General features: G+C 38.5%; 2 protein-coding genes across 3 annotated transcripts; one reads left to right on the top strand and one right to left on the bottom strand.

Moving 5' to 3' along the window:
- tbcd (tubulin folding cofactor D) lies at nt 1-26691 on the bottom strand. Of its 2 annotated transcripts, XM_015031064.1 has the most exons (39): nt 26200-26691; nt 26064-26114; nt 25883-25980; nt 25666-25767; nt 25148-25294; nt 20327-20382; nt 19267-19399; nt 18548-18593; nt 18329-18461; nt 17949-18082; nt 17807-17867; nt 17601-17675; nt 17324-17418; nt 12882-13038; nt 9792-9849; nt 9676-9705; nt 9274-9359; nt 7872-7952; nt 7706-7779; nt 7461-7578; nt 7324-7384; nt 7207-7229; nt 7086-7117; nt 6921-6983; nt 6765-6841; nt 6344-6425; nt 6126-6244; nt 5926-6017; nt 5501-5641; nt 3953-4036; nt 3660-3818; nt 3359-3497; nt 1680-1801; nt 1496-1573; nt 1331-1417; nt 1166-1253; nt 618-727; nt 407-492; nt 1-300 (listed from the first exon to the last, which is right to left on the bottom strand). In XM_015031064.1, exons 1-39 carry the CDS (start codon nt 26381-26383, stop codon nt 293-295), a joined length of 3570 nt encoding a protein of 1189 aa, XP_014886550.1. In that variant the 5' UTR covers nt 26384-26691; the 3' UTR covers nt 1-292. The 2 variants fall into 2 exon arrangements, with proteins under 2 accessions (XP_014886550.1, XP_014886551.1); XM_015031065.1 differs by lacking the exons at nt 25148-25294; nt 25666-25767; nt 25883-25980; nt 26064-26114; nt 26200-26691 and adding an exon at nt 22872-23053.
- znf750 (zinc finger protein 750) lies at nt 13067-17291 on the top strand. The gene is made up of 3 exons (XM_015031066.1): nt 13067-13693; nt 15051-16316; nt 16415-17291. The coding sequence occupies exons 2-3, from the start codon at nt 15067-15069 to the stop codon at nt 16965-16967; spliced, it is 1803 nt and encodes a 600-aa protein (XP_014886552.1). The 5' UTR covers nt 13067-13693; nt 15051-15066; the 3' UTR covers nt 16968-17291.

The raw sequence follows: 26691 nt of genomic DNA, 5'->3' as shown, positions 1-26691 counted from the left end.
TAAGTTTAAGGTCATTTATTGTTTTACAGCTGCAGAAACAGAGAAAAAGATTGCTGTAGGCAATACGCCAGTAGCGATAACAACAAAACAACTGTGACAGATCATTTTTCTTACTTTTTTCTTTTTTTGCATTCATGTTAAATTATTTGAACAGGCTGCAATTTTGGCTGTGCATTTCTATAGCAGACGGACAAACTTCCTGACACAGATTCAGAAGAAAACACTAACTGCTCAGGCCTTTTACTTTTAAAGAGCTCCTGCTGAATTCAACACCAGTAATCATGAAACCTGGTCAGGGTCCTGCAAACGAAAAGAGAGTTGTCAGGGTTATCTTCAAACAGACACAAAACCTAAGTCCTCTCAAACTATTCAGAAGCAGATAAAGGTAATGATGTTAAATAATTACCTTGGTTTATTGGCCGGGGTCTGGGCACTCCTAGCCAATCACAAAGCTGATTCCTGCATTCCCGCACTGTGGCGAGGTCGCTCTCCCTTAAACGGATAATAAAACCGTCAATATTTTAAATAAATTCAATTTAAAGTAAATTCTCTGGAAAAAAAAAAAAACAGATGTTTTTACAACTAATTTGAGAACTTGATTACAAAATAACACGAACCACTGAGTGTCACTTAGCAAGTTTAAGACATCCTCGAGCACATCTGGATCCGCCACGTCATTGTAGGTGAGAAGCATCTCATACATCTCGCCGGATGTAGTCTTTCTTATCTGGAGTTATGATAAAAACAATTAACCTCACAAACAATAAAAAATATACACACGAATACAAATGTGAATAGTGGTTTAGAGTAATTACGTCAAAACAGAGACTATAAATGTCTAGAACATATTTTATTTAATTTCAACCAATTTCTCTATAATATTTGACTCCTAAAGGAAAAGTTCTCAGTGTCAATATATTTCTATTTTTAATTTATCTAAAAAGGGACAGCATACACTATTAGAAGAATATACAAGTTATATATAAACGTATCCAACTTTCTAATTTACAAGTTTCCATCTGTGGGCCACAATCATCGACATAAAATTTGATCCGTTTAGTAAAAATAAACCCGCCATTCATTTTAGGTGGGCAGATATTCATAGTATATGAATTAGGGATGATAAACCTTCATTACAGTGTAGATATAAGTGTGCAGAACTTACTATCGGGAACGTATGGCAGAGCAGCATCAGCAGCTGGGACAAAACTTTCTTCCTCACATCTCCCTCAAACTGGATCAGTCCACAGTATCTGGAAGACAACCAACAATAAGCCTTTCTTCTGCTTTGGTGGTGCAGCTGTAAGCCTATGTGCATACGAGAACCTACACGTAAATGCAGGCACGTATCTTGGCCACATTCCTGGACTTCCTCAGCTCTTTGCAAAGACCCAAAAGATCCACACAGACCTGGTGACTTATGAAGCAAAGAGACAGAACACTCTGGTCATCCCTGAGGTATGAAGACACAGTTCTATAATAAAAAGTCACTTACTTTTCTTGTGTGGTCAAGATTTCAAAAACGTTGTTGGCAAGCATCTGACTGAGCATCATAAGTAGGGGAACGGATACTCTTAAAGAAAAAGGCAGAACAAAATTGAAATGTTATAGATATTAATGATGAAAATAAGTGCTTTAAAGTTATACCACAGGGATGAATCTGGTTTAGTTTAGTGTACCTGTCATTCTGAAGATTATTCTTAAAGATCCTCAGCAATGTTTGCGTAAACTGCGTCAGAGCATCGATGTCCTTCTGAATCCCTTTCAGGAAGGCAAACAGCGACTGGGAGGAGTGATGCGCCTGAACAAATGCAAAAGATTGCAGGAGTCTGAGCAGCAGGACGGAAGAGTAATTCACCGCAGTGAGGATGGTGGGGATTAATGTCAAAGACAAAATGGTGCGGATAAGAAAAAAAGTTAAATCAGTCCTGTAACAGATTTGACGTTGTGAGCTAAATAAATTATCACTATATGTAGTGCAGAGTCTAGCCTTTTGCACTTGTAACATAACCCTCTAAATATTGTTATGTAGGCTTCAAAGAGATTTTGTGTCTGAAAGAATGATCAAAGTTAACAATGGTAAAACTATTTTTTATCCAAATTTTCTGTGATTGAATTATGCCAGGTTGATTCCTGAAAAGCAAGAGTAAGGCTCGTTTCTCTCTGGCCTGTGAGCGTACGGCCCTGCAGTGTGAGAATCGTAATCGTGGCCCATACATTGTGGCAATCTTGGCTCCTTTTTCTAAATGCTGTACAAATACATCGGTGCCTCTCGTCTCTGAGGATGTTTCTGCAGAAGTAGGAAAACTCTTAAGAGGAGGAGATAAAAACAGGAGCGGAGCTGGATGGTCTCCGAGGGAGCTTGCTTTAAAGCACCAATGGCAGATTGGTTTACCTTCATTGGCCTCGAGGTTGTTATTGCAGGCTTTAAATATACTTTCTTTATTCCATCCATAAACATTCAAAGTTAAAAATAAGCTCAAACTTTTGCAGCCTTGGCTGCTTCTGAATGTGTGGTTTTAACAGGTTAAATCGCAGTGGGAGAGGAATGAGGGCTTGATCAACCCCAGTTATGAGCCCAGAATGGACCTCCAGAGAGATGTTGCGTAAAAGAGGCTGCAGAGGAGTTTCACAGGCATGCTTTTAGGATAAACCGCAGAATAAAACCATGAGAAAAGTTTCTTTGTCAGCATAAAGAAAGAACGTCGACTCAATCAATATTTCAAGTCCGGTATTTATGCAAAGGTTGGCTGAGGAGCGACAACAACTGAGCTGTGAGATTCTAAGAGCACACTGGAAAGCAGGTGTTACACAGAAGACAACGGTGGACAAACGGCGCCCCCTGTTGGTCGGACAACCTGAATAATAAACAGATTGCTGCTAAATGAAAAAAGCATGTGGTCGCGTTTTGTGATGTGGAACTATCCAATCTAAATTCCTGCAATCAAACACAACAGTTATTTATTTGTCACACAGCATAAACTAATAAATATCTCAACCATTTTGTTTCCACATTTTGAGCAAAAACAAAACTGAAACATCAATTTATTTTTGTATGTTTACATATTTTGCTTGCTTTAGTCAACTGCTTTGTTTATGCCCTTGACATAAAAAATACTCTGGCTCCTACTAAATTCACATTATGGGTTTGATAGGCGCTTTAACAGACAAAACCTTGTGTCAAAATAAAGGCAAAATGTCCCTCAGTGCTGGCAGGGGTAACACAGAGCTCTGTGGCAACGATTGCAAAAGCCTCCGGAGTATCACAATGAAACTAAATCTTTTCGTCCGCATCATTTATGGCCAGACTTTTTATCTTCCGGCTGCGATTTGACAATTTTCTGCTTCTTCCACTTACTGTGGACTCGGTGATCCCTCCCACTGACACAGAGAGCCCCAGCAGGGTGTGGTACTGATACTCAGGCAATCCAAGCAGCTGTGTGATGTACTTGAAAGCCTGGGATGGGGCATTCCAGTTTAGGCTGGTTATGGTCTCCCTGGAAGAGAAACCAAACAAAATTAAAGATCGCCAAAAAGTGTCTCTAAATCAGGGCTGATGTATTTTTCGCCAAAGTAACCAAAGCCGCATAAAAAAAAACCCCACATTCGTTAACTTGCTACAAGTTATAATGCTGCAGTAATATACTTGAGCAGCTCACGCAGGAAAGATGTTCAACAGCTCCTCCTTGTGGGGTATGTGAGGTACTACAGGCTCAGTGTGGTGAAGGAGGTGCAGGAAGATGTTTCCAGCATGAGCTCTGTAGTGGTCATTCTGCTGTGCAGCCTGTTGAGCCAGGAAGCACATCATAGACTTCACCCTGCAGACAAACCGGAGAGGATATTAAAGACAATTCAAGCAGAAATTAAATCTCACTGTCACATTCACTTAGTGCATGCTTATAAATGAAGACTGAAAGGGCAAGGAGTTAAGCATTCTGAGGTTACTACTCACAGGTTTGGTAAGAGGATCTCTGGAGCACTGCTGGACACCATCAAGGTGATTTCCTGCAGACTTGTCATGGCTGCCTTCCTCACCCTGGGATAGAGAGAGGAGAGTTAACTCAGCAAAACCCATGTGAGGATGTGGATTCACCTTCAGCTGCAATTTACTATGATTTAACTGAGGCTTAAAAACAAATGATGCAGAAAAACTAATGAACATCTTAAGATTTTTAAAATGAACATTTCTGATGAGCATTTTTAAACAGCTAAAGTAGGAAACCAACCATTATTTTAGTAATGAGTTATTTTGAAGATTAATCAGACAAAAAAGTGGCATAAAAGTGGATTTTTTTTATTTAGTCACATAAACCCTTTTATACAATTTTCAAAATACTTCAAAGGATGCAAAAAACTAATTATTGTGTTCCTTAATAAGAGGGGGAAAAAAATTTTATGGCTGAAATGCAATAATGTACCACTCCTTTAGTGAAATCTTGATAATTTTTAACAAAGTATCCATCCTCACCTGCTAAAGCTAACATCAATATATGAAAATCTTAACCCTTTCTGGTCGGCCTAACAAGAAATAAAGCTAATTGGCTGATCCATTAACAGTTTATTTATTTATTTATTTATTTTTACAGAGTTTGAACAGGATTAAACCAAAACTGGAATGCTGAGTAGAACATATTTACAGACAATATTTACAAAGGTTTTCATTTTATCTTAAATGCAAAACGTAGAAATATTTTTGCACATTCTTGGCTTAATTAGTGCTCTGTGTTTTTTCAGTAAATGCTCTTTATTAGAGCAAGCATACTCCAGTTAACAATTAATCAGTTACTAAATCAGATGATAAATATTTCAATAATTGATCTTTGTATATTATTTCGGCCCCAAGTAAAAGGCAAATTAAAATAAATTCAGATTAAAACCGCAGATGTGGAAGAAGGTGTACTTTTCCTTTCACTATTACTGCAAGAAGGCGGCTCTGTTTTTTTGTTTTTTTAAATGGAAGGAACTGTTATGTTTTATTTGGCAAGAAGTTATTTAAGATTTACTTATGAGGCAAGTGGCTTTAGAGACCCTAAGCAGACATGAGAGACAAGAGATGGAAATACCAAAATACACTGGGCTCAAATTATGAAAGACTGATATATTTCTACACATAGATTAAAAACCTAACCCTGCATATGATACCAAACATTGCTTTGGCAAAGCATTTTGTAATCAAAAGCAACTTTTGGAAGGGTGGTACAATAAAAAATCTTTAATTTTAAAAAAGAGCATTGTGTTTGAGAATGCTACAAAAAAAAGCAGGAAGAAAGAAAAAAAAATAATGGAAGGAAAAAAAAATTACTAGACAGCCTTAGAGAGGCAGCCCATCCCTTTTTGCGAAGACAAGTGACAAGCCAGGTGACATTCCTGGCTAGTCCCCAAGCATGGCCTGAAGCTACATGTGAGAGAAGTATTTTTGTTTTACTTGTGTGTGAAGGGTAGAAAAAAGAAACACTGGAAGCCTCAGGCAGGAGAGCCAATCTCAGGATCCAGTACTCACCAGGCCCCTATGTCCCCTCTGCTGTCTGTTGTGTAGTCGTTGATGCTGCAGAGAAGAAAACCGAACACCTCGACTACATTCTCCGAGCAGAGGACGGGGTCAGGGGAGCCGTGGGGACAAACACCTGCCTTGAGGAAGACCCTGACGAAAGACACGACACAAATTTACAAAGTGATGCAAAATGCAAAAATATAATCAACAAAGTAAGATTAATGCAGCAAGCTAGAAAAGAAATTGACTTTAGAGGAAATATGCAAAATACAATCTGAGTAAAGAAGGACATGCCGTTCTGGTCATTCTGGAAGAGTCGGTCCATAGTTTACTTTGGCATTAGTGTTGATAGAGCTATGTGTTTCAGCAGAAAACATGAGGAAACTTTGGGTCATGAACCAGAACCATCAGGCAAAATGTGTAAGAAGACTCACTGAGCCACTGATCTGACTGCGTCTCTCCTGGCCTCAGTGAAATTCCCCTCCTTCTGGCTGACGGCGCACATCTGCTCGAGCCCTCCAAATATCTGAAACAGAAAAAGAAGAACAGAGAATCTATATTTTATAGTAATTTATCGAGGCAGTGAAATATTTTTTAAAAATCCCGAATTCATATTTGTACTTTAAACACCCACCTGCTTCAGTTTGCTGTGGATCATAAATCTCGGCAGACAGCCGAGGGCGCGAGCAGATCCGCAACGGGTGAGCAACTGTGGACTCATAAGTCCTTCGAGGTACTGGGATATGAGCACATCTAAGTATGTGAACATAAACTGTTGTTATAAAAGCGGCTTTATAAATTATTTTTAGTGTTTTCATTTAGGGTTCAGAGGAAAACAACAAGAAATGCCACCTTGTATTTGTGTGTCAGCCTGGTTTTCTTGGTCCTGGTAGAACTCCTCACACAAGGCAGATAAGGCTGTTACCACGGAGACCTACAGACAGGAGGAGAGAAAACTCGTTGAGCTGTAGAAGGCCACTCAAGTATAGTCTTTTATACATTTTTATCATCTCTGTACAAGATGTGCATTGTGGTTTTATTTTTTACTTCTTTAAAAGGATTCACTTCACTTTAGCTCCAAACAAATGTCTAAATCCATAATTTTTCTTTATCTCATACAGTCCTCAGTCAATTTTTGACACATTTACAAATTGAAATAACACAAACAAAACTAAGTTGATCAACAGATATTTTTATTAAGGTAGGCTTTAGATATGAAACCTCTAAAAAAATCACGAATAAATCATAATTCATGAACCCACAGTTGACTTACAATAAAGTCCTCCTTTACTCCACTAGAAAAGAGATGAAGAGTCTTTAAAGTGTCGTCGATTAGCGACTGCCACGCACCTGAAACATACCAGAAACTTTTAGCTTTGACCTTACAAAAAATTATTAAAAAGCAAAATCTGCTGTTCCGTTTACTTACTGATTATGGGGTCGTTCTTAAAAGGCATTTTAGACAGGGACAACTTTTCTATGAGGCTGCAAACTGTAAAAAATAAAAAAAAGTAGCAGAAATACATATCAGGTTTAATCATTGTTTTCACATCTTCTTTCAGTGATTCAATTTCCACATGTGACTTGGACCTACTTGCTGGTCTCATCAGGGCTCCACCGAAGCCCCTATGGAAAGGAAAATAATTTTATATGAAAATATTTTGCTGTCTTACGACATTACAAGAAAAAAAGCTGAAAGGAGCATTTCTGCCTACCTGTATTGTTTTCTTTCATGAAGCTGAAAGTGTCAGCAAATTTCAGTCAGCTACATCACAGTTTGACCACAATTTACACAAACAGCAAGTATTGCTAAGAACTCCTTGTTCACTCACCAGATTGTGAATGTTCTTTAGTGCATCCACACATTCTGGAGAAATTAGATCCATCACAGTCCTATTAAAAAAAAAAAGAAAGACTCAGTATATTCTCTATGTTTTAACGTTTGATGTTTCATATATATCAAGCCTACCTGTTGCTCTGAAGAGCCACTTTGTACAGCGCATATGTGATTTCTCCACATGCCAGAATGGCTCCATGACGACTGTGGAGATCAACACCCACTGCTGTGGTCAACAGCTGCGGCAAAACTGCGGTAAAATGAAAGAGAGCGCCGTCTTTACTCAATTTTTAAGCAAAAGTTTACAGTCGGTGTTTAAAAAGCTTTTCTTGTGGCCTATTTAACTGCCGATGAACAAGTAAGGTGACATTGTTTACCTGTTGTTGCCATATAATCAGGTGCTTGAGGCGTCAGGTTGTGGAGTGCTTTTGTGGCAAGCAGTCGGATCACGCTGCGAAACAAAATAAAGAATGTTTCCTAAAGATATTAAAAAGGTAAAAGGTCATCGGAGTGATTTTAATGACAAATGGTGAAGGTTCTGACCCGTCCCAGTGGTTGATTTTCCTGGATATCAAATGTTCGATCATGGATTTGGTGTACTCTGGGAAACCAGCTATGAAGACACTTAATAAACAAAAAACAACAGTCTTAAGATAAGCAAAAAAATGAAAGCTGTTTTTTTTTACATGTCTGCATAAAGTCTTAAAAAGAAGAAAACTGTATTGAACTCCTTTTCTACACACACACACACATATATATATATATATATATACATATATATATATATATGTGTGTGTGTTCAGTCATGCCCTAAGGCTACCCTCTTTCTCTGCGGTGATGTTTTCTGTTTCATTTGTGACAAACCAGATAAATTATGCAAAACGAGGTAAATAACAAACGTTTATATTTTTAAAGATATTACATGTAATTGTGAAGGTCCATCCCAGTGCATTGGAAAATCTTCAAAAGGTTAATTTTTTTCTTACATTCAACTGAAAAATAAAACTTGCATAGATGTATACTCAAGCTTTATGTATGCACGCATTTATTTCTGTTAATTTGGACGATAATGTCTTACAGCTAATTCAGCTTCACAAAAAATCTGAATATTTTATTAGACCATTAAGGAGTGATTTTGATGTTTGGGCCTACACGACCAAAAGGAAGAGAGCTGACTTGACAGCCGCTTATATGACAGTGACTTACACTTTCCCCCAGCAGGATAAGCCACAACAGATCATTAAGAGATCCCAGAATGCTGCATCCCAGCACATGGTGGAAAAATTGAGTGGAAGGAAAATATGCGTGGTAGAAAAAGAGACTTGATAGGATTGTGAAGCTAAACTTGTTCAAGCGTTGGGAAATCTGAAGGCTGCTGCATGACCGTGTTTCAAGAAACACCGCATACAGTTCAATCAGAACCAGAGACGCTGTATGAAGCACCTTACCTGAGCTCAAGAGAAAACAAATTGTTGCTCAAAGGTACAAAATAATTGCATAATTTTTAGTAGGGAGAAATTTTTGGATATTTATTTGTCATTTTTAATATGCTACTATTGAAATTGTCCTGGAAAGTATAGTTTGAATTTACACCAGCTTTACGAATTGACAACAATAAACACTTGAGTATAGCAATCTGTGAGTAATGAGCATAATATTGGAGTATTACTCTTTGAATTAGTGAAATTAATATTATATGATGCTATTGTAATTTACCAATATGCAGCTATACTGACGAGAAGTTAAAATTAAGAGAAATTTCTTGAAATGCCTCATGGCAACAAGATCTACGCTATATCAGATGGAAATTGAATCGAGAACACTATCCCTTGTGTATTTGTGAGCGTCATCGTGTTACAAATATATTGGTGGGATGCTGTGTACTTGAGCAGTTTGCAATGAACATAAAAATAGCTTTGCATGAGCAGTTCAACACTGTCCTCACCTAATGTTCAGATAGCAGTTGTTGATCATTCCCACAGCAAAGTAGTCTGCTGCCGTCACAATGTCGATGCCATGAGGGAAGGTGCCCTGACGAAGAAAAGTGTAGAACATTTTCACCTTAGGACGGACTGTTTTGCAACACCAACCAGCTACATTTAAGATGTCTACAGTCAGTGACAGAGTTCCCAGTTCAAGTAATGACAAATCCAGAGTTCTTGCTTAAGGGCTACTGGCACCTTCAGTGTTTCCTGGTGCCCTGTAGCTACGCTAGAAGGCCATTTTCTTTAAAAGATCCTCGTAATGAGGCAAGTTTGAGCATGAACTGGATATCTGCCTGCAAATAAGCGTCAAATAAGGCTAATACTGTCATAATGCTCAGGTCGTCAAAGCTTCAGTCACAAACCTGTCTGCCGACATTCTCCTGGAAGGCAGCCTGGGACGAAAAGAGACACAAAATTAAGTTTTTTTCATTCACGATCTTTGGAAAAGCAGCGTGATGAAGTTTACTAGCGAACTTACAGACGCAGCTCTGCGGCAGTTGATGTTGCGATCAAACACAGCGGTGATCAGCAAGGCGCTGTGGAGAAATTGTGTTTTATGTGATAATCCAGATTTAACACACACTTTTGTAATCTGAGGCAGACCATAACCACAAAACAAACTCCGTTTCCTCAGTGCATCGGTTCAACACCAGCTGTATAATTACCCATGACTCTTGAACAACATAAGAGGTTTTATCCCTTCACACTACATTACTTTTGAAAATCTCAGGGAGTGTGTGTGAGAATGGAGGCGTGCTTACATATACATGACGATGACACCCTGAGAAAAACGAAAATGCAGCTGACCATGTTTACTTTCTTAGCATGTGGTTTGCCTTAAAAAAAAATGCTTCTACCCAGAGGGTTTGGAAAAACAACACAGCTCTATACAATATCTAAACCTAAGGTATCGGTGAGAAGAGCATACTGAAAATCCTACAGTTGCATATTCATGCATGTTGCAACTTTGCAGGAGAACACAACTGTTTGTATGTGCCCCCAAGTCACAAAGGGCCATTTTCACAAAAACACATTTTCAGGACTTGTCATCGAGTTCTGATGAATAGAGCAGGAACCAGCTTGTCCCAGCGTTTCTGCCAAACGGCGACCGAAACCTACAGCAGCAGGCGAAACCTGGCAATCTTGTGGCCCAGGGAAAGGGAGGGTGTAGTCCCGGGCGCTGATGATGATTTGCAAAGGGGTTAACTCTGACACTGCAGAGCTGGTCTGCACAGTCAGAGGCCGCAGGTCCATACTTGCAAGGCAGGAAAGCATGACATAAACCGTTACTGTTAACAAAGACTGAGTGCAGCTCAGTGGGTGATGAGCTACGTCTGTGTTCTGGTTAAAGATTTGTTGTGCGAATCCTGAGATGATACGTTTTTTTACTTTTCTACGGTGGATCAGGAGCCTCTACTTGAATAAAAGACAGTTTTGTCAGCATCCTTGGTTGAAGACAAGAAGAAACTTCTGAATACCTTTGCAACTGTCTGCACAAAGATCTAAGAGAAGCAGGTTACTGGCCTTAAATAAATGTATTCACATAAGCCTTATAAGGCCATACTGGCATTCCAAATGCTTATTTTCCATAGCAAACAGTACCCACTATTATTTATTATTAGTATATCCTTTGTACAGCTAAGTTGACATTATTTTAAGTCATACTTTCAGTTTATTACAACTTTATACAGCATTTATAAACTCTTTCTTGAACACATCTAGAGTAAAGCCAAACCTTCCTGCCCATCATCAAATGACAATCACCTGAAATGACTGCATGACACATTGCAAATGAAAGCAGTTCTTCTACCCTCCAGCTTTATTTAATATGCATTTAGCAAAGTACCGAATGAACTGGAGCTGGATAAGTAGAGGTACCAACGTGTCACAGAAAAACTGGTTTGAGGCAGTAAGTTGCAGCTTACAGGCAAACTGTGCAGTTTCTATGCAAATCTCACTGATAAGGTCTTTCACAACTAAAAAAAGTAGTATTTACTGATAGTGTTTTTCTTTCTAGCAGAGGATTTTACAACTCTGCTGCACTTTTCAGCCTTTTTGTCTAAAAGACTTAAATACAGACAACTGCAGAACAAACTGCAAAACAAGTAAATATGTAGAAACATAATCAAAGAATGTCAACCAACCTTTAATTTTTTTTTTTTACCAAAAACTCTTTGCTCTCCCATCTGTCTAAGCTGGCTAGTTGAACATTATGTTTCAGAAAAACTGAATGTTTAGTTTACTTGTTGGAGTGACTTTTCAAAAATAATATGCTGCTTTTGCCAAAAAATCATTACCGTGACAACGGTCATTGCTGATTGGTGATACAGTTCTGCACAAGTTCTGACTCTCTGATGTTGTAGGAGAGGTACAAATCTGGCCATGTTACATTTCCTACCCTGGCAAGTCATTAAAGCACCAGTCCACAGTCTGCTTCTGACTGGCTGGTCAAGACCTCATGAAAAGGCCTCTCTAGAAAGCTACCACTTCAAAGAAGTTCCGACCCAATCCTGAGGCTTGATCAATTTCCATTGATAACTGTTGTGATGAATGTTTGCTTTGTAATGCATGCTATGCTAGCTTGACTATTTTTTGAGTCGGCCTCTGCATAACCCAACCTCTGATTTTTATCTTCCCCACATGTGTAAAACTTCAGCAAGTTTTCATATACGCATCCCTTGCTTCCAAATCTAAATTAAAAAGATGCCAAAAAGAGAAGCTAGTGCCACTGGTCCATCTTAAATGTGACCTCCCTGGTTTCCCAAGAAGCTGTTTGTTACCAAAGAGACATAGTCGTTATTGGTAATAGCAGTAGCGTTCTCTAGAGAAACCACCAAGGTTCCAAAAAGAGATATGAACAAGGTTCGGACAAAAAAAACAGAAATGCTTTCATTATTCCTGGCGGTTCTGGTGACAAAATGTTACCTTTGTCACACATGTTATTGATAACTTTTAGGGATTCAATCGGTTTAAGGATGAATATTTTGTCTTTTAAATAACTATTCCTCAATTAAAAGTGTTTATTTCACAGGCAGAACTTTTACAGTAGTTACATCAGGTATAAGACCCATAGTTTTAGGTTGTCAATACCGAGTGGATGAGAATTGTGTAGCATTAATTGTTACTTTTCATCTTTGTAAGTGTAGAAGGTAACTCAAAGAAAAAGTAGGAATAATGTTTAAAATAAAAATTGTTTTCTTGACAAATGATGACCTAGTTTTTGATATTATTTAGGCTGATTGGTTCTAAGTCATTTAAAGTGTCTCTACTACAGTTAGAATTAGATTAACAACATAAAAATCTAATGCTGAGACATTCTTTATGTTCTTTATGCAGTGTTACCACCCCATCAGCAGACAGGATTTGGCGTAACTTATGTTTTTGCCTTCTCAAACTGCTTTCTCATATTTAATCCTGAAAACTGAAGTTGTTTTAAATACAAGAGCCATTAACCTTCACACAGTCATTGTTTTTTGGACCACCTTACAACCAAAAGAGAAAATAAAAATTATTTCAGGTGATATTTATGTATTTTTGTCTTGGGAGGATTAATAGTAACAGGTGTTACCTTGCAATCTGGGTGACAAATGGCTGGAGTTCCTTGGGGTCATAAGCTCTGGAAAAAGACCAGCAGACATAGCAGGCAGCGTCACGCACATTGGAACCGACACTGCAGGCTCCCCTCTTCTCATCGTAGGTCAGTGCTTTCATTATAAGTGGCACGACTGAAATATACAACAACAAAGATGAATATCTCAAGATAGAAATCAGATAATAAAAGCTTCATAAAAACAGGAGTACTTTATCCAACTTCACATGTTGTGTTCAAAACACAGAGGAATTATGAGGAATATTATTCAAATTTCTTAGAGAGGAACAACTAGCAAATTCAGTTTTTTTCAGCTCATATTTCATGTAAACTAATCCTGCAACACCACACAGTAAATGCAAATCACTTGCAGGTCCTGTCAGATTCTACTGAACTTCACTTTACAAAATCTATGTGGAGTAAGTGTGGAATAAAGTTTGTTTCACCATTTTAACAAAAGCTAGATAAGGATACAAAAAGAGTTATATCTCCAACTCAACATTTAAATCATTGCTTGAGGCCTGACTAATATCAGGTGCATCACTGTTGCCCGAGGGCCCTGCTGTTTGGGCTGAAGCACCACCCACTAGAGAGAAAACACCTTACAAAGACGAACTCAGCACACAGCTAAGATCACACTTCCCATCACACTCATCCAACAAATGGGTTCTAAACTCTGAGCTGATAAAACGAGCGCTTTAAACCAGATACTGACATTTGCTGTGAACTGTGGATCTCCTCTACGCGGGCTTCACACACGGGAACAGACGTTGCTGCTTCAATCAGAAAAGGTAATTTTTGTCCAATTTGTGTCTTGTTTATTTAACATGAAAGTAGCAAAACAATATCTATTTTAACAAACAACTGACAAAGTTTGACTATGTTGCCACACAGTTTTAGTTGGGCTGTAGATAGCAGTGATATGTACAAGGTGTGCACCTGTTACAAACAGATCCTATTTAACCTCTGTTCAGACTGCTGCTATTGGCGAAACGTAACTGATGTATGCATGCCTTTGTGTAAGGCTTAAGTTGATAATGAACAAAGAACTACAGAATTTAAAAATTGTCGCTCCGCTCTTTTTAAAAAAAATAATTCCTCATTTTCATGTTTCCTGGACGTTATCTTCAGTTAAATATAAGAAATTATTTCGATTGCCTCATATTCACAAGACGAATGGCTTAAAATGGTATTTTAAAGAGAATCCATGTTCCTTAGAAAGGGAGTGTCCTCGCATGCTACTTTAGCCGAAACTTGAGTGGCAACTTCTTGCGACAGCGCACGACAAGCCGGTTTCTCAATGCACACCCAGCAGCCCTAAACTAACATCTTTAGGTGATGTTTAATTCAAGACAGAACACACAAATCTTTCAGACAGAAACCGTATTGAGACGTTTTTTTTTATATATATACTAAAAGGATTTCAGTTATTAGTTTACAGCGCTCTGACAATGAGCAAAAATAAATCTCACTGCAATCTTCATTGGCAGTGAGCTTATCGAGTGATGAATGCATCCCGCAGGTGTAGTCATGGGAAGCAGGTTGGTAAGCAGGTTGACTCGTAGTTCCCACGCTGACAGCACACAGTTTTGGTGTAAGAGAAAGCAAGTCTCTGCATGCCCTCCAGGTCTGCGAAACTTAAAAGAATGAACCGTCTGTCTGGTGATTTAGCAGCCCGCTAACTTTATAGGGAGATCATTAGAGAGTTATAGAAACGGGACTGATGCGTGAGCAGGCAGCGTTAGCTGGCACATGTTGGCTGATGTCAACAACCCAACGCTAAAATCAAGCCTGGACCGGGATATATGCAAAAATGCGGTGACAGATTTGCATAAAGCAGACAGGTTTTCAAATTTAAATATTTCTCTGCTTAGTAGCCATTCCACTGAAAGGAACAAATGTAGCCTGAGGCTGTGGTGTTTTGTGCACCAGGAGATTTTTCTAGCCATGCAACTAAAACAACGCATAGCTAAAACTTCAAATGACAAAAGGTCTTTCTCTGAACCCGTCTAACAACCCATCACTTGGGGCACAACTAACGATGACTTCAGTGAAAACAAATAGATTTTAAGTTACATTCACTGATTCAACATTCAGTTTTCTGCAGCATTAGTACTTCACCGAGAACATATCATATTCTTCTTTCAGGATAGTCAGCGTCAGGATGGAAACGGATCAGGAGCGCAAGCCAAAAAGGCCTCACTACATCCCTCGTCCGCCAGGCAAACCTTTTAAGTACCAATGTTTCCAGTGTCCTTTCACCTGTAATGAAAAGTCTCATCTCTTCAATCATATGAAATACAATTTGTGTCAAAATTCAATCTCCTTGGTGTCTCAAAAAAATGGACAAGCACCCCGACAATTGAAGGCTGTGGCAAAGGCAGTCTCTGTCAAACCTAAGGATTGTACAAATGTCATTCCAGCAGTCCAAAGCCTTAGTTCTGAGAAACAAGGAGTGGAAGAGAAGAAAGACGAGAGCAGAGATGACATAGAAGAGTTAGATGTTGGGTGTGACAGTCCAGTGAGCAACGACAACCAGAGTGTGGCAAAACCAAATACACTCACAGACAGAGAACTCGCAGAGAGCGATGAGGCCAAGGCTCTGCCTCGCCCATCTGCTTTCTCCCCTGTCACTCCCAACCGTGACGGTGCCGAGGCCTTGGTTGCAACTGTGCAGCGAAGAGAGGATTCGCCAACCTCTAACATCAGCCATCCAAGCAGCCCGTGGGCCAGAACTCTTCCTTTCAAATCTTTCACCCCTCTCATGGTTCCCGAATACCCTCCCTACCTCATGCCTGAACGACCCCTGTATCCACCATACTATCTATCCAGACACATTCCTGTAAATGATCCAAACGTTCCGTCCTTCCAACCGGAGTTTATAGATACCCAAAGATCTCTGGTGCAACCACCCATTGCCCCACCTCATGGAACTCCATTCCCCCCTTATCCTTACAGATACTGCCACACTCTTCACCCAGGCCCTCCTCTGCCTTACACCCTTTACAGACCCCATGACCTTTCCATTCCAATTACCGGACACAGATATTTTTCTTTGGATGACTACGGTCAAGGCTTTGGCCAGAAGGACTATGACTTGTACATGTATTCACATTCCATTCACAACAGCTCTCACAGCTCCGCCCAAGGGGAGAGTCACCAAAGTGGAGACAAAACAACAAGGCTGAGTCCTAAAGAGGGCTGCTCAGCCTTAGGGTCACCTGACAGACCCAATCAAGCAAACATTGTCCTGAGAGAATCAGAGTCTTCCCAGTGCACGACCAGCGGCGAGTCGGAGACCTCCCTCCAGCTTGGACATGGATCTAAAGTTGTGGAACTGGTCACAAAAGATTCAAGACAAGAAGAGTCGGCAGAAACCTTGCTTCAGTTAGGAAGCCATCGCTTAGATGGAGGGTAAGAAAAAGTTCTGGTTGTTTACCCTTTTCCTTATCAAGTGATATGGTCCTGTTTGCAGTAACTGATCTTTAATATTTTTGAAATGTCCTTTTTAGGTCGAATGGTAGCAGTCTACATGTCTCCTTGTCTGATAAGAACAATCAAGAAGAATCAGACAACGTAGCTCCTCTAAACCTATCAAAAAGAGACCAGAACCATGAGGAGAAATCTCAACAGAGGACAAAGGGTTGCGATTCAGATAACGTGAACGGCACAGAGCTCCCTCTGAATCTCAGCCTCCGAGCTTCTCACAGCAGCCCAACCTACAGCTCTGCTCCAAGCCCTTCAGAGGACCTTCCACCTACATTGGATGAAGATCTGGACGAAGAACCGTGTGACCAGAGGCAGACTGCAGCTCTGGCTCTCTGCCAACTTGCCACTGCAAGCTCTGTAGCCTCTTCAGGTGATTTTCACATTAAAGTCCAGCCATGTGAAGACTCAATGGACTCCACGACTCCTGACTCCCTAAAAAATACCAAGTCGACTAAAAGAGCTAAAGAGAGTGGCTTGAAAAGACGTAACAATAGCCAGAGTGAGAGCAAATCTCAAAAACTGAGCAAGAAAACCAAAACAACAGGCCCAACTCTGAGGAGGAGGACCCGCTCCTAACAACTGGACTATGACTGTTACAGAAAAGATACAAAGAGATTATATCTCTAATCTGCAGACCGAAAAGATTGCTACAAGACTGGAAAAAAAGAAAATCAAAATGACTTGTTTAATCTACAGGCATGCTGTTACAGGTATCAGGTTACAGTCAGTATCTGGTGCTTACCTTTGATTTACAAGGGTAAAACGGGGACACATTATTTAAACCCTGTCATCTTTATATAAACATCAGCAAAAAATACAAATGTAAAAATGTGTTATCAATGTAAATACCAGAAAAAATGTAAAGTAAGAAATAAAAACATGACTTATTGAATTGCTTGTCCATTTATTGAAGTCGACTTGAGCGTACATACCATCAGTCAGTCTTGATGGAAGCAGCAGACCTCTCCTTCCTAGCTCTGCCAGTGCGAGGCAGCCTCCATGCCAGGCATTATCTGTTTCTTGAAAACTACAGAAAACAACCTTCCAGTTAAAAACAAAGTACACGGTAGAATATAAAATTGAATGTAAACCTTTCCCAGGACCTTTTGCTTGTTCAATAAATAAGAAAGCTGCAGCAAAATTAAAACTAAAATAATTGGGAAAGTGTAATTCATGGAGGGAGCCAATCTGCCCAAAGCATAAACCAACTTGAAGCAGTCCAAAACTGATCCGACCACATCATCTGCCAGCTCCTTCGGAAGCCTCCCAGTCACCCTCCCAATGCTGTAAAAAATCAAATAAATTTTTACCACACACAATGACTTGTTTCTGCATAAAGAATGCCAAAGACAAGTAACAACAAGGAGGCCTTTTTAAATCAATCATTGCTGGGTGTCGTATAAAAACACTGTTACCCCTTTGCTGCAGACCAGCGCACAACTGTCTCCTTATCTTTCAGGCCAATAAGCAGGTGCTCTGAAAGAAGACAAAGAGGCCACAAAATGTTTCTTAAGCAGCAATAATTCACTAAAAAACTGAGTGCAGGTGATGACTTACCAATCACAGTTTCCACCTCCTCAGGAATGTCATAGTCCTCTTCCTGTTCCTGAGTCTTCGTCTCAGGAGTGACAGTAGCAGCGGTGTGAGACACAGAAAGGTTAGCAGCTAGTGAGCGACTGCCTCTCTCGTACCTGGAAATACACACATTCCTCCTTTAAAACACACAAGTTTTGCAGCCTTTACTAGCAGAAGACAAAAATGTTTCGCTAGAATCTAGTTGGGGGGAAAAAAAGTACAAATTCCTAAACTGAACATATGAATCAGTTTATCTGACTATAAAAACCTTCATTCAATTATTTTAGATCCAAGAAAGTGAAATCCTAGGCAATCATACAATAAACCTGTGATAACTGGAGTAAAATAGCATAATATCTGACCTCCAAGCAGCCAAACGTGGCTTCAGGAATGTAAGGCCGAGCCTCTGAATTAGCTTGATGTGAATCTTTCGCAGCATGGCCTCGCTGCTCTCTGACAGACGTTTCTGTTCCAGATTACGCAGAACTATAGGAGCTGGAATATCAGAGGCAACAGAGAATTATCACATCATCAGAATTTTCTCACTGTCCAAGTGAGCTTTAGTGGGAAATTGAGCCTACCATACTGCAGAAAGTCATCTCGTTTTCCATGTTTAAAAAGTTTTGCCTATAAGACATTGAAATAGAAAAACAATATCTAATAAAATGAATAGTTTTAGACCACATAATTATATTTCATTTAAATAACAATCCTTTACATTTTTAGTCTAACTACTATATAATGTAATTTGCTAAAATCTTAGTCATTTAGAGCTCTTCTAAAAAGAGTTTCATTAGAACTTGTATGGATTCTGGTGACAGAGAACACTTAGCCAGTTTTGAAAGCCTCAAAGCAAAACAATTCTGAACACGTTGTGAAGATGTTCCAATGAATAAGATGGTTCCTTTTTATGGGTCCAAAAAATTCTTACTACACACTGAAACTTTTTTTTTTAAATAATTTATCAACAATGAGACATCTTCAGTGAGGTCATGTGTGAGGCATTATGCTCGAAAACTGAATGTAGTCTCATTACCTCAGCATGGCTGTCATTTGCTGAGAAACCGTTTAGCCTAAAGCTGCAGATTAAACTCTCCTAAGTTACTTGAAGCAACAGATCCCACTCTGGCAGCAGGTGCATTACACACCTGCTACAACCACACTAACTATTGTGTAAAGCATACCAATCATGTCAGCTCTTGTAAATTACAGGTTGAATAAATCTGAGCACGTACACTCCGTCCTCAAATCCCCACCCCTCACATGGACATGAACTCTGAATTACAGGCGCAGACTTTACCAAGGACTGCAGGACACCGTCCAGCTTCCTGATTTCTATCATTGAGTCGCCACTGCTCTGAGATATAGAGGTGAGACTCCAGTCCAGAAAGCACCCGAGATGTTTCTGTTTCACGTCGGGGCGTGTCATAAACCTGTAGGGCCGCGTAGAATCCGACAGAAGAAATATTAGATGTTTTATGAGGATAAACACAGGTCGACATGGCAAACATACGTATTCCAAGAGCAACATTGCCCTCTAGTGACGATGAAGGTCATTTTCATCACTTAATGATTATTAACATAAACTTTGATTTTTGAACAATTCAGATGCAACTGTGATGATTCTAAGCATTAAAGAAAAAACAAAAATAGGTCAGTTACACTACTCAATTTTCAGGTTAGTGGAATACCAAGTTTTTCCTCTTAAAAAATTAGCCAAGGACATTTTTTAAAAAATATTAATTTTTTTATGCATAGGTAATTTTATTTATATAGCACATTTTCAGCAACAAGGCAATACAAAGTTCTTGCTATGTAGCTGTAAGTAGCTTCAAACATGATAAGATTTCAAATTTAAACATACGATAAATTATGTCCTGATTTAGTATGAGATAGGAGGAAAGATACCATGCTACATTGTTATAACAACAAAACTTATTTTATTCTAAAAGAAAAAAAAATACCACTGCAACTTCTGCTTAAATAAATAGGTTATACCTTTTTACTATAGCTTGATTTGCATTTAAATATCCATTAAAAAAAAAAGCATTCTTGTATTTTCGGAAATTATTTTATCTATGTTTAAACAATTGTTGGCCTAAATGTAATTACAAACAATATTTAATATCCTTTTCATATTCATTCAATTGTATCATGTCTTATTTACACTTATGTTGATAGTGCTATAATACTGGTTAATATAAGCCAATAATGTTGACTTATACTGGAAGTTAATTGAAAACAAGAGTCAGTTAAAACACCAGAGCTCCTACGGCATTTCAAACAGCGATTTCATTTAAATTTAACTTGAAAACAACAGTAAAAACAGGCAAAAAGCAAAAACAAAACGTTGCACTTACTTTGAAACAAGAACTGGAGCAGCGTCTCTAGGACTGCCCATGGCAAATAGATACGTCTATAAAACCAAACAAGCACAAAAGAAGCTTTAAAGAAGGACATGAAAAATTATTTCTTAAAAAAGAAAGAATTTAAATAATTTTAAAAAATATTAGTAAATGTCTTGTTTCAAATGTATTTAATTTGTATATTAGCAATAAATAATTATGTTTTCTTGCAAAGAAAAATACACACTGAGAACAACAATTTCCCTGACAGATTAATTAATAAAACTTAAGCACCTCTAGACAGCTGATGGTGCCACTTCTCCACTGAATGTCTACAACAACAGACCTCAGCACAGGAAAAGCACAGACAATACCACAACAGTTCTTGGACTGATTATATACAGTAACATAAAATAGGTCTTCAGGTCATAAGGTTACATACTTTTACCATGGGGCATAAATGGTACAGTTTCTTTTTTTTTTGTTGTTTGTTTGTTTGGATTATTACAAAGACATGAAGAAAGACATGGAGGAAAAAATAATACTAAATGGATCTCAAGTTGCTTTTTTCTGCAAAAACTTTGAAATACGCACACAAAAAAGTGAGGAGGCAATTAATATTAACAAATAAATGCCCAAACAATTGAAAACATTTATGTTTTTGAATCTGCATTATTAAGATTTTTATTAAGCTTTGTCTTGTGCCCACGGTACTTGTTGAATTCTCCAGGAAAGTTTAAGTGGACAACAAATCTAGCTAGCAAGGATTTATTAGCAGTAAGTTAGAAGCAGCCTCAACCATAGACATAATAGAAGAGTAGACCCCGCATTGGCTGCTCCGGCGCAGGAAATACGGCGGCCATCTTGGAGCGGTCGTCCCTCCTACTTTGCTCAACCAAAACAACAGAAGATGACTCAGCACTGAGGGATACTGTTGTTCGGATCGATGGACTAATGAGGGCTCGACAAACGTGAGGGCTCGACAAACAACATTTCACAAGTAAGATGGACATATTATTGTGTATATTTTGTGATTAGAATATTACTTTACTGTATTTATGTCCACCAGCGAGATACCAGCTAATATTAGCTACAGTGCTTGGTGTAATACAGGTTCAGCCCCGCTATGAAGGCTAACTGAGATTCCGTAAATCTAAAAAAAATTATTATTCTCTAACATTGACTTAGATTATCTGACGCAAGAGCCTACATTAGAAATGAAACAATGTAACATATATTATAAAACTTATATTATGTGTTATAACATTCACCAGCAAAGTTTACACAGGTGGTAAAGACTATTATTTATATGTAATTCTTTCACTCTGTCAAAAGTAAGATACATCCTAAATCTTCCGTTTTTGTTTTGAAGGTTTCCTAAAGACACGATGTGAGGAAGAAGAGAGAGATATCTTTAAAGAGAGATGGATTCACTGCAGCACGGATGAATCTCACATCGGATTTTGGACTCAATCTCAGCTGCTGAATCACTCTGAAGCTAGAACTCGTCGGCTGAAAAACATATACATATATCTATATGTATGTATGTATGTATATACATATAAACATGCATCCAATAAATATTATTCAGTATTAATCATTATTTATTTGTCATTATTAATAATTATTTATTTGTGTTTGTATATTTATATAAATATGTATTGATATTACTAAATTTATTAAATAAATTATGAACGGCTGTGTGCTTTGTAATATGCTCATCATACATCAATATCAGAATATTCTATTCCTATTCTATTGTTATAGCCACTAAGCATATTTAAATATGATGAACTATGTATTAAAACATACCTAAAAAATACAATTGTTTATAAATGTAGCTTTGATAGATGTTTGAATATGGTTTCCAGTAACAAAAAAGCGTGTTATGATCGATTAAATGCGCTGATACGTCATTGTGCCTGCTAAACACAAAACGCTGAGTGGAGTGGTGGACCGCTCCAAGATGGCCTCCCTAAATCTCGTCAGCGACAATAGGCGAGAGCGGTCCATGAGGCGTCTTCTCTTTTATTATGTCTATGGCCTCAACCGCCTCAAGTCCAGCAGCTAATGAGATTGGTGCAGAACATAATGAAGAGAAATGCGTCCGACTCAAACTTTTGCCTGACAAAAAAGTCTGACGAAAAAACATAAATTACATATATATATGCGAAAGTAAATAGCCCTGCCGCGACAAAATGTAAGACCAGTAATTAACGCATTTAAGGCCAAGTTATTTCTATGCCCAATAGCATAAAGTGTTTTTTGTTTAGAAATCGGTGTTTTTGTCATTCTTAATTGTTTCTGAAGACTTTGTGCTGTGTTGGAGCTTCCACAATACTGCCTAGCTTTTTTCTCCTCCCTTCGGAGCTCGAGGCTTTAGTTAACGGACAGCCTTCATAACGTGCGCTACGTTTAATGTCCGTCTGCTACAAAATATTCCAATTGAAAGAAAATGGTAAGTAACTAGTTGTGTTTCGTGTTATATTGTTGAATTTTAACCAAACAGCATTTCTCCAAAATAACTGCTTCGGAACTTATGACCATAGATTTTACTTACATCACACTAGAGCGAGTTCAAGTCTACTTCCAAAACACGGTGTCTGCTAATGAGATTGGTGCGTTTGATTAAATGGACTGGGACATTCTACACAGGTGGTGTACAGACATAATAAAACGCCGCTCGCATTGAGACGATACGAACATTAAATCGAAAGGAGCTGGGCACGAGGAACGCGGCGGAGTAGTTAAGAGAGCAGCTTTGTTAGTAAGGTGTCTCAGAACAACCCTCGCTTTCATGGTCGAGAATCGACTGTGATTTCCAAGACTAGTTTCTGCTACCAGCGATCAGAATCATCCTTCTCGGCAGCTACACGCAGAACTTGTGATAAGTCGCCTGAGACAGCTGGATACCAGCTGGAAAACCCAAATCATACAGCCGTTAGCGGTTCCCGTTAGCAATCAGGGAACCGTTGATTACTAACGGTCTCACCTCCCTCTGCAGGAAAAAGGCTACTGAAAGATAACTTATCAGCATTCAAAATAAGCTGTTACGGAGCTGAAAACTCGGTTAGTGCAATAAGAGAAGACAAGGCTCTCTCTGACTTAAGCGCGGAGGCGGATGTGGAAGCTAGGCGTGTACCGATTGCAGTTTTCTGGCCGGTTTCCGATGACCGATCTTTAAAAAATTTGACCTGCCTATTCCGATTTTGGCCAATATCGATTTTTACTTTTTTATTTTTTTGTTTTGTTTTATATAGCCAACTCTGTGTTACAAAGTCGCAATTAACTTTCAATGTTCCAATCTTATTTTATTGAAAAACATACCCTTGAACAATAGCTTTGAAGCAATATAAACTTATAAGTTTCAGCAGTCTTCTTTCATATGATCAGATCCCTGATTAAATCTTGCTGGGAGAAAGCCTGTAAACATAACTCTTTTAAGCATTTTTTGAACTGTTAAAATAGGACAGGAAAATTCATGAGATCTTTTACCCTGCAAAAAAAGAAGGCAAGAGGAAGAAAGTCTTTGCTCTCAGATAGCTTCTTTATCTAGGATTAGCAAAGAGGATGATATATCTCTCCTTAGTGAAGGTCAAATTAAACTTGATGAAATATATAAACAGAAGGCTCGAGGTGTGTTTGTCAGGTCTACAGCGAGGTGGTTGGAGGAAGGGGAGCAGTGTTCTTTTTTAGTTTAGAAAAGTCTAAACTTCATAATACTTTAGACACACTAAGTCAATGATAAGATTCTATCAGTCCATAAAACCCTTGGATCATTTTGTTGCAATTTGTACAACAATCTCTATTCTTCTAAAGACTCAGATGAAAAAGCTTCTTTACTGATTGATTCCATTAAACATTGCAAAGTTATATCTGAGGCTGAAAAGCAAAATGTGTGATGCTAACCTTACTCTAGAGGAAGTAGAAGAGGCTATTTTAAGTCTTAAAAATAACAAATCGCCTGGTAGTGATGGGCTGTTAAGTGAGCTTTATAAGAAATTTGTAAAAGCTCTTAGTCCCTTTAATCTTAACACTCTTTCAGAAAGTATTGGTCATGGAGAATTCCCCTCTACTTTAACACAAGGCCTTATTTCTGATCCCGAAGGCTGGCAAAGACAAATTACTCATTGACAACCGGAGACCTATTTGATTACTGAACAATGACTATAAAGTTTTTGCTATTATTTTGGCCAGAAGAATCAAATAGACCCATGGTTGTATTATTGATGAATCTCAATCAGGCGTCATGTCCCACAGACACATCACAAACAACTTAAGGCCTGTGCTGGATCTACTAGACTATTCAGAACTAATAAATGATAATAGCTTTATTTTATACAGCTTTTGACGCTTTAGAGCAGGTGTACCCAAACTTTTTGAGACCAAGATCTACTTTTTCTGTCACCAGTCGGCTGAGCTCTACCTCATGACACAAAGATGTAAAAATTGTAAATGAAACTTTATTGACTTATTTTATATGCAAATATCCATCAGTTATAGCAGAAACATTGAAGTGATGGAAAACCTAATGCAGTTTCTTCCTCAGTGAGACTCTGACACTGGGAGGAGGTTACTGGTTTCAGAAGCTGGTTGCAAACCTGAGATCAGCAGGTATTAATCGATTATTGTAGATCTGAACTTTGGTTTGATGACCTCAATTCTTTTGTCCATATCAATTATGGGGGCCATGTAGATTACTAATGCCACAATTAGTCAGAATTACACACACAGGTTCAAATATGTAGCTCCTCTAAATTAATGGGTTTTTGGTATCTACCATTTTTGTGTGTTTGAGACCATGCAACTGTGTTCATGTCTTCTTACATCACTTACCTTTGCAACAGCTAAAATACGCTCCATGACGGGCTCTTTAACTCTAACGCCCTCTGATTCTAGATGACCATCCAGACGAGAAAGGTCAAACGGGATCAGGCAGGTCGTGGACAGCCACAGCAGCAACATGTAGCGTGTTTCCCAAGTCTGAAACGTGAAACAAATAGATCTTACTAAATCACTGTAGAAAGCATATAGTTTGCACTCAACTATAACCAGCCACAAACAAAACTGCTACACAATAGCACTAAATCGGTAAATTTTGTTTCTGCAGCACCTTACACAGATATATAGATCACAAAGTGCTTCACATAGGCAAAACAAAATAATGTCATAACTATTAAACTGCAGTTTTTTAATGTGAACCTAAGATTAAATGGCCGTGGATATAATACTGTGACACTAATATAATTTAAATCCACTATTGTCGTGAGTCAGATTTTTAAATGTATTTTGATGTTATTGTTATAGACAGAATGGCAGAATGAATATCTATCTAATATTTTGACAGTGTTTACCTTTAAGTCTGTAGGATCCTGTCTGGATATCATCTCCAGAACTGGATGAACATCAGCCACCTCATGAGGAAGAAGTTGCATGAAGATTTTATAGCCTCTCACCTAACGAGAAGAAAAATTTATATAAATCAACTAAAGGACTAAGTTATGTGTTAGAGAAATAAATGAAAAATCTGTGAGTTACAGGTTGGGTCACTCGCATAACATTTTAACTGACCTTACAAATGACATAAAGGAACTGGAAGCTCAGATGAACCAATGAAAGGGGTGAATTTTCATTCCTTACGAGGTTAAGCAGCATATCCGTTACCCATTCTAATAACAGCACAAAAAAAAAGTGAATAGACTTTTCATTTTGTCTGCAAAAAGTAGTATTTGTAGTTATGTCTGCAGTGTACCTAGATGAGGATCTAGCAGATGAGGCTGGTCCTGGTATCTGTCCATTATTACTGTTGGCATAAAAAAAATACAGACTGTTAAGGACTGAGGTTCAAATCCAACGTGATTTAAGTGCTTTATTGTGGTTTGCCACACCTTTGAACTTCTGAACTGCAAACTCCCCTGCTCGATCGTCTTCGTGGATCTCTGGAAGACTACCGATGAGTGTTCGGGTTTCACTGCTCTCACTGAAGCCACCCAAAACACATGTTTTAATAATGGCATCTACCTCTTCCTCCCCTCCTTCTGGGGAACCGTTTTCTGCTTCCGATAAGTCCATACTGCTGGTGTTTTTATTATTATTATTTACAGAAAGCCGCTGTAGGAGGCCTTTCTTTTACTAAGGTTTACAATTCTTAGCTAGCTAGTATTAGCACATCACCCTAGCAAAACAACTGGTTAAAGCTACGAGGCAACAGAATTAGTAAGCAAAACACGTTTAAGAATAAAATACTATATTTTGTGTTGGTACAGAAAGAGCGTAAAGTAATTCTACTTGCAAAAAACGAGTGTAAAATCTTAACTGCGTGGATGCTGGCGCATAATAGAGCATTAGTGACGTTCCCCACCCCTGCACGTTGATGTGCC

The sequence above is a fragment of the Poecilia latipinna genome, unplaced genomic scaffold (assembly GCF_001443285.1).
Source record: "Poecilia latipinna isolate Pla-1442-1.1 unplaced genomic scaffold, P_latipinna-1.0 Scaffold198, whole genome shotgun sequence".
Classification (NCBI taxonomy): Eukaryota; Metazoa; Chordata; class Actinopteri; order Cyprinodontiformes; family Poeciliidae; genus Poecilia; species Poecilia latipinna.
The sequence above is the reverse complement of the archived record's forward strand: the minus strand, read 5'-3'. Positions and strand labels throughout refer to the sequence as shown.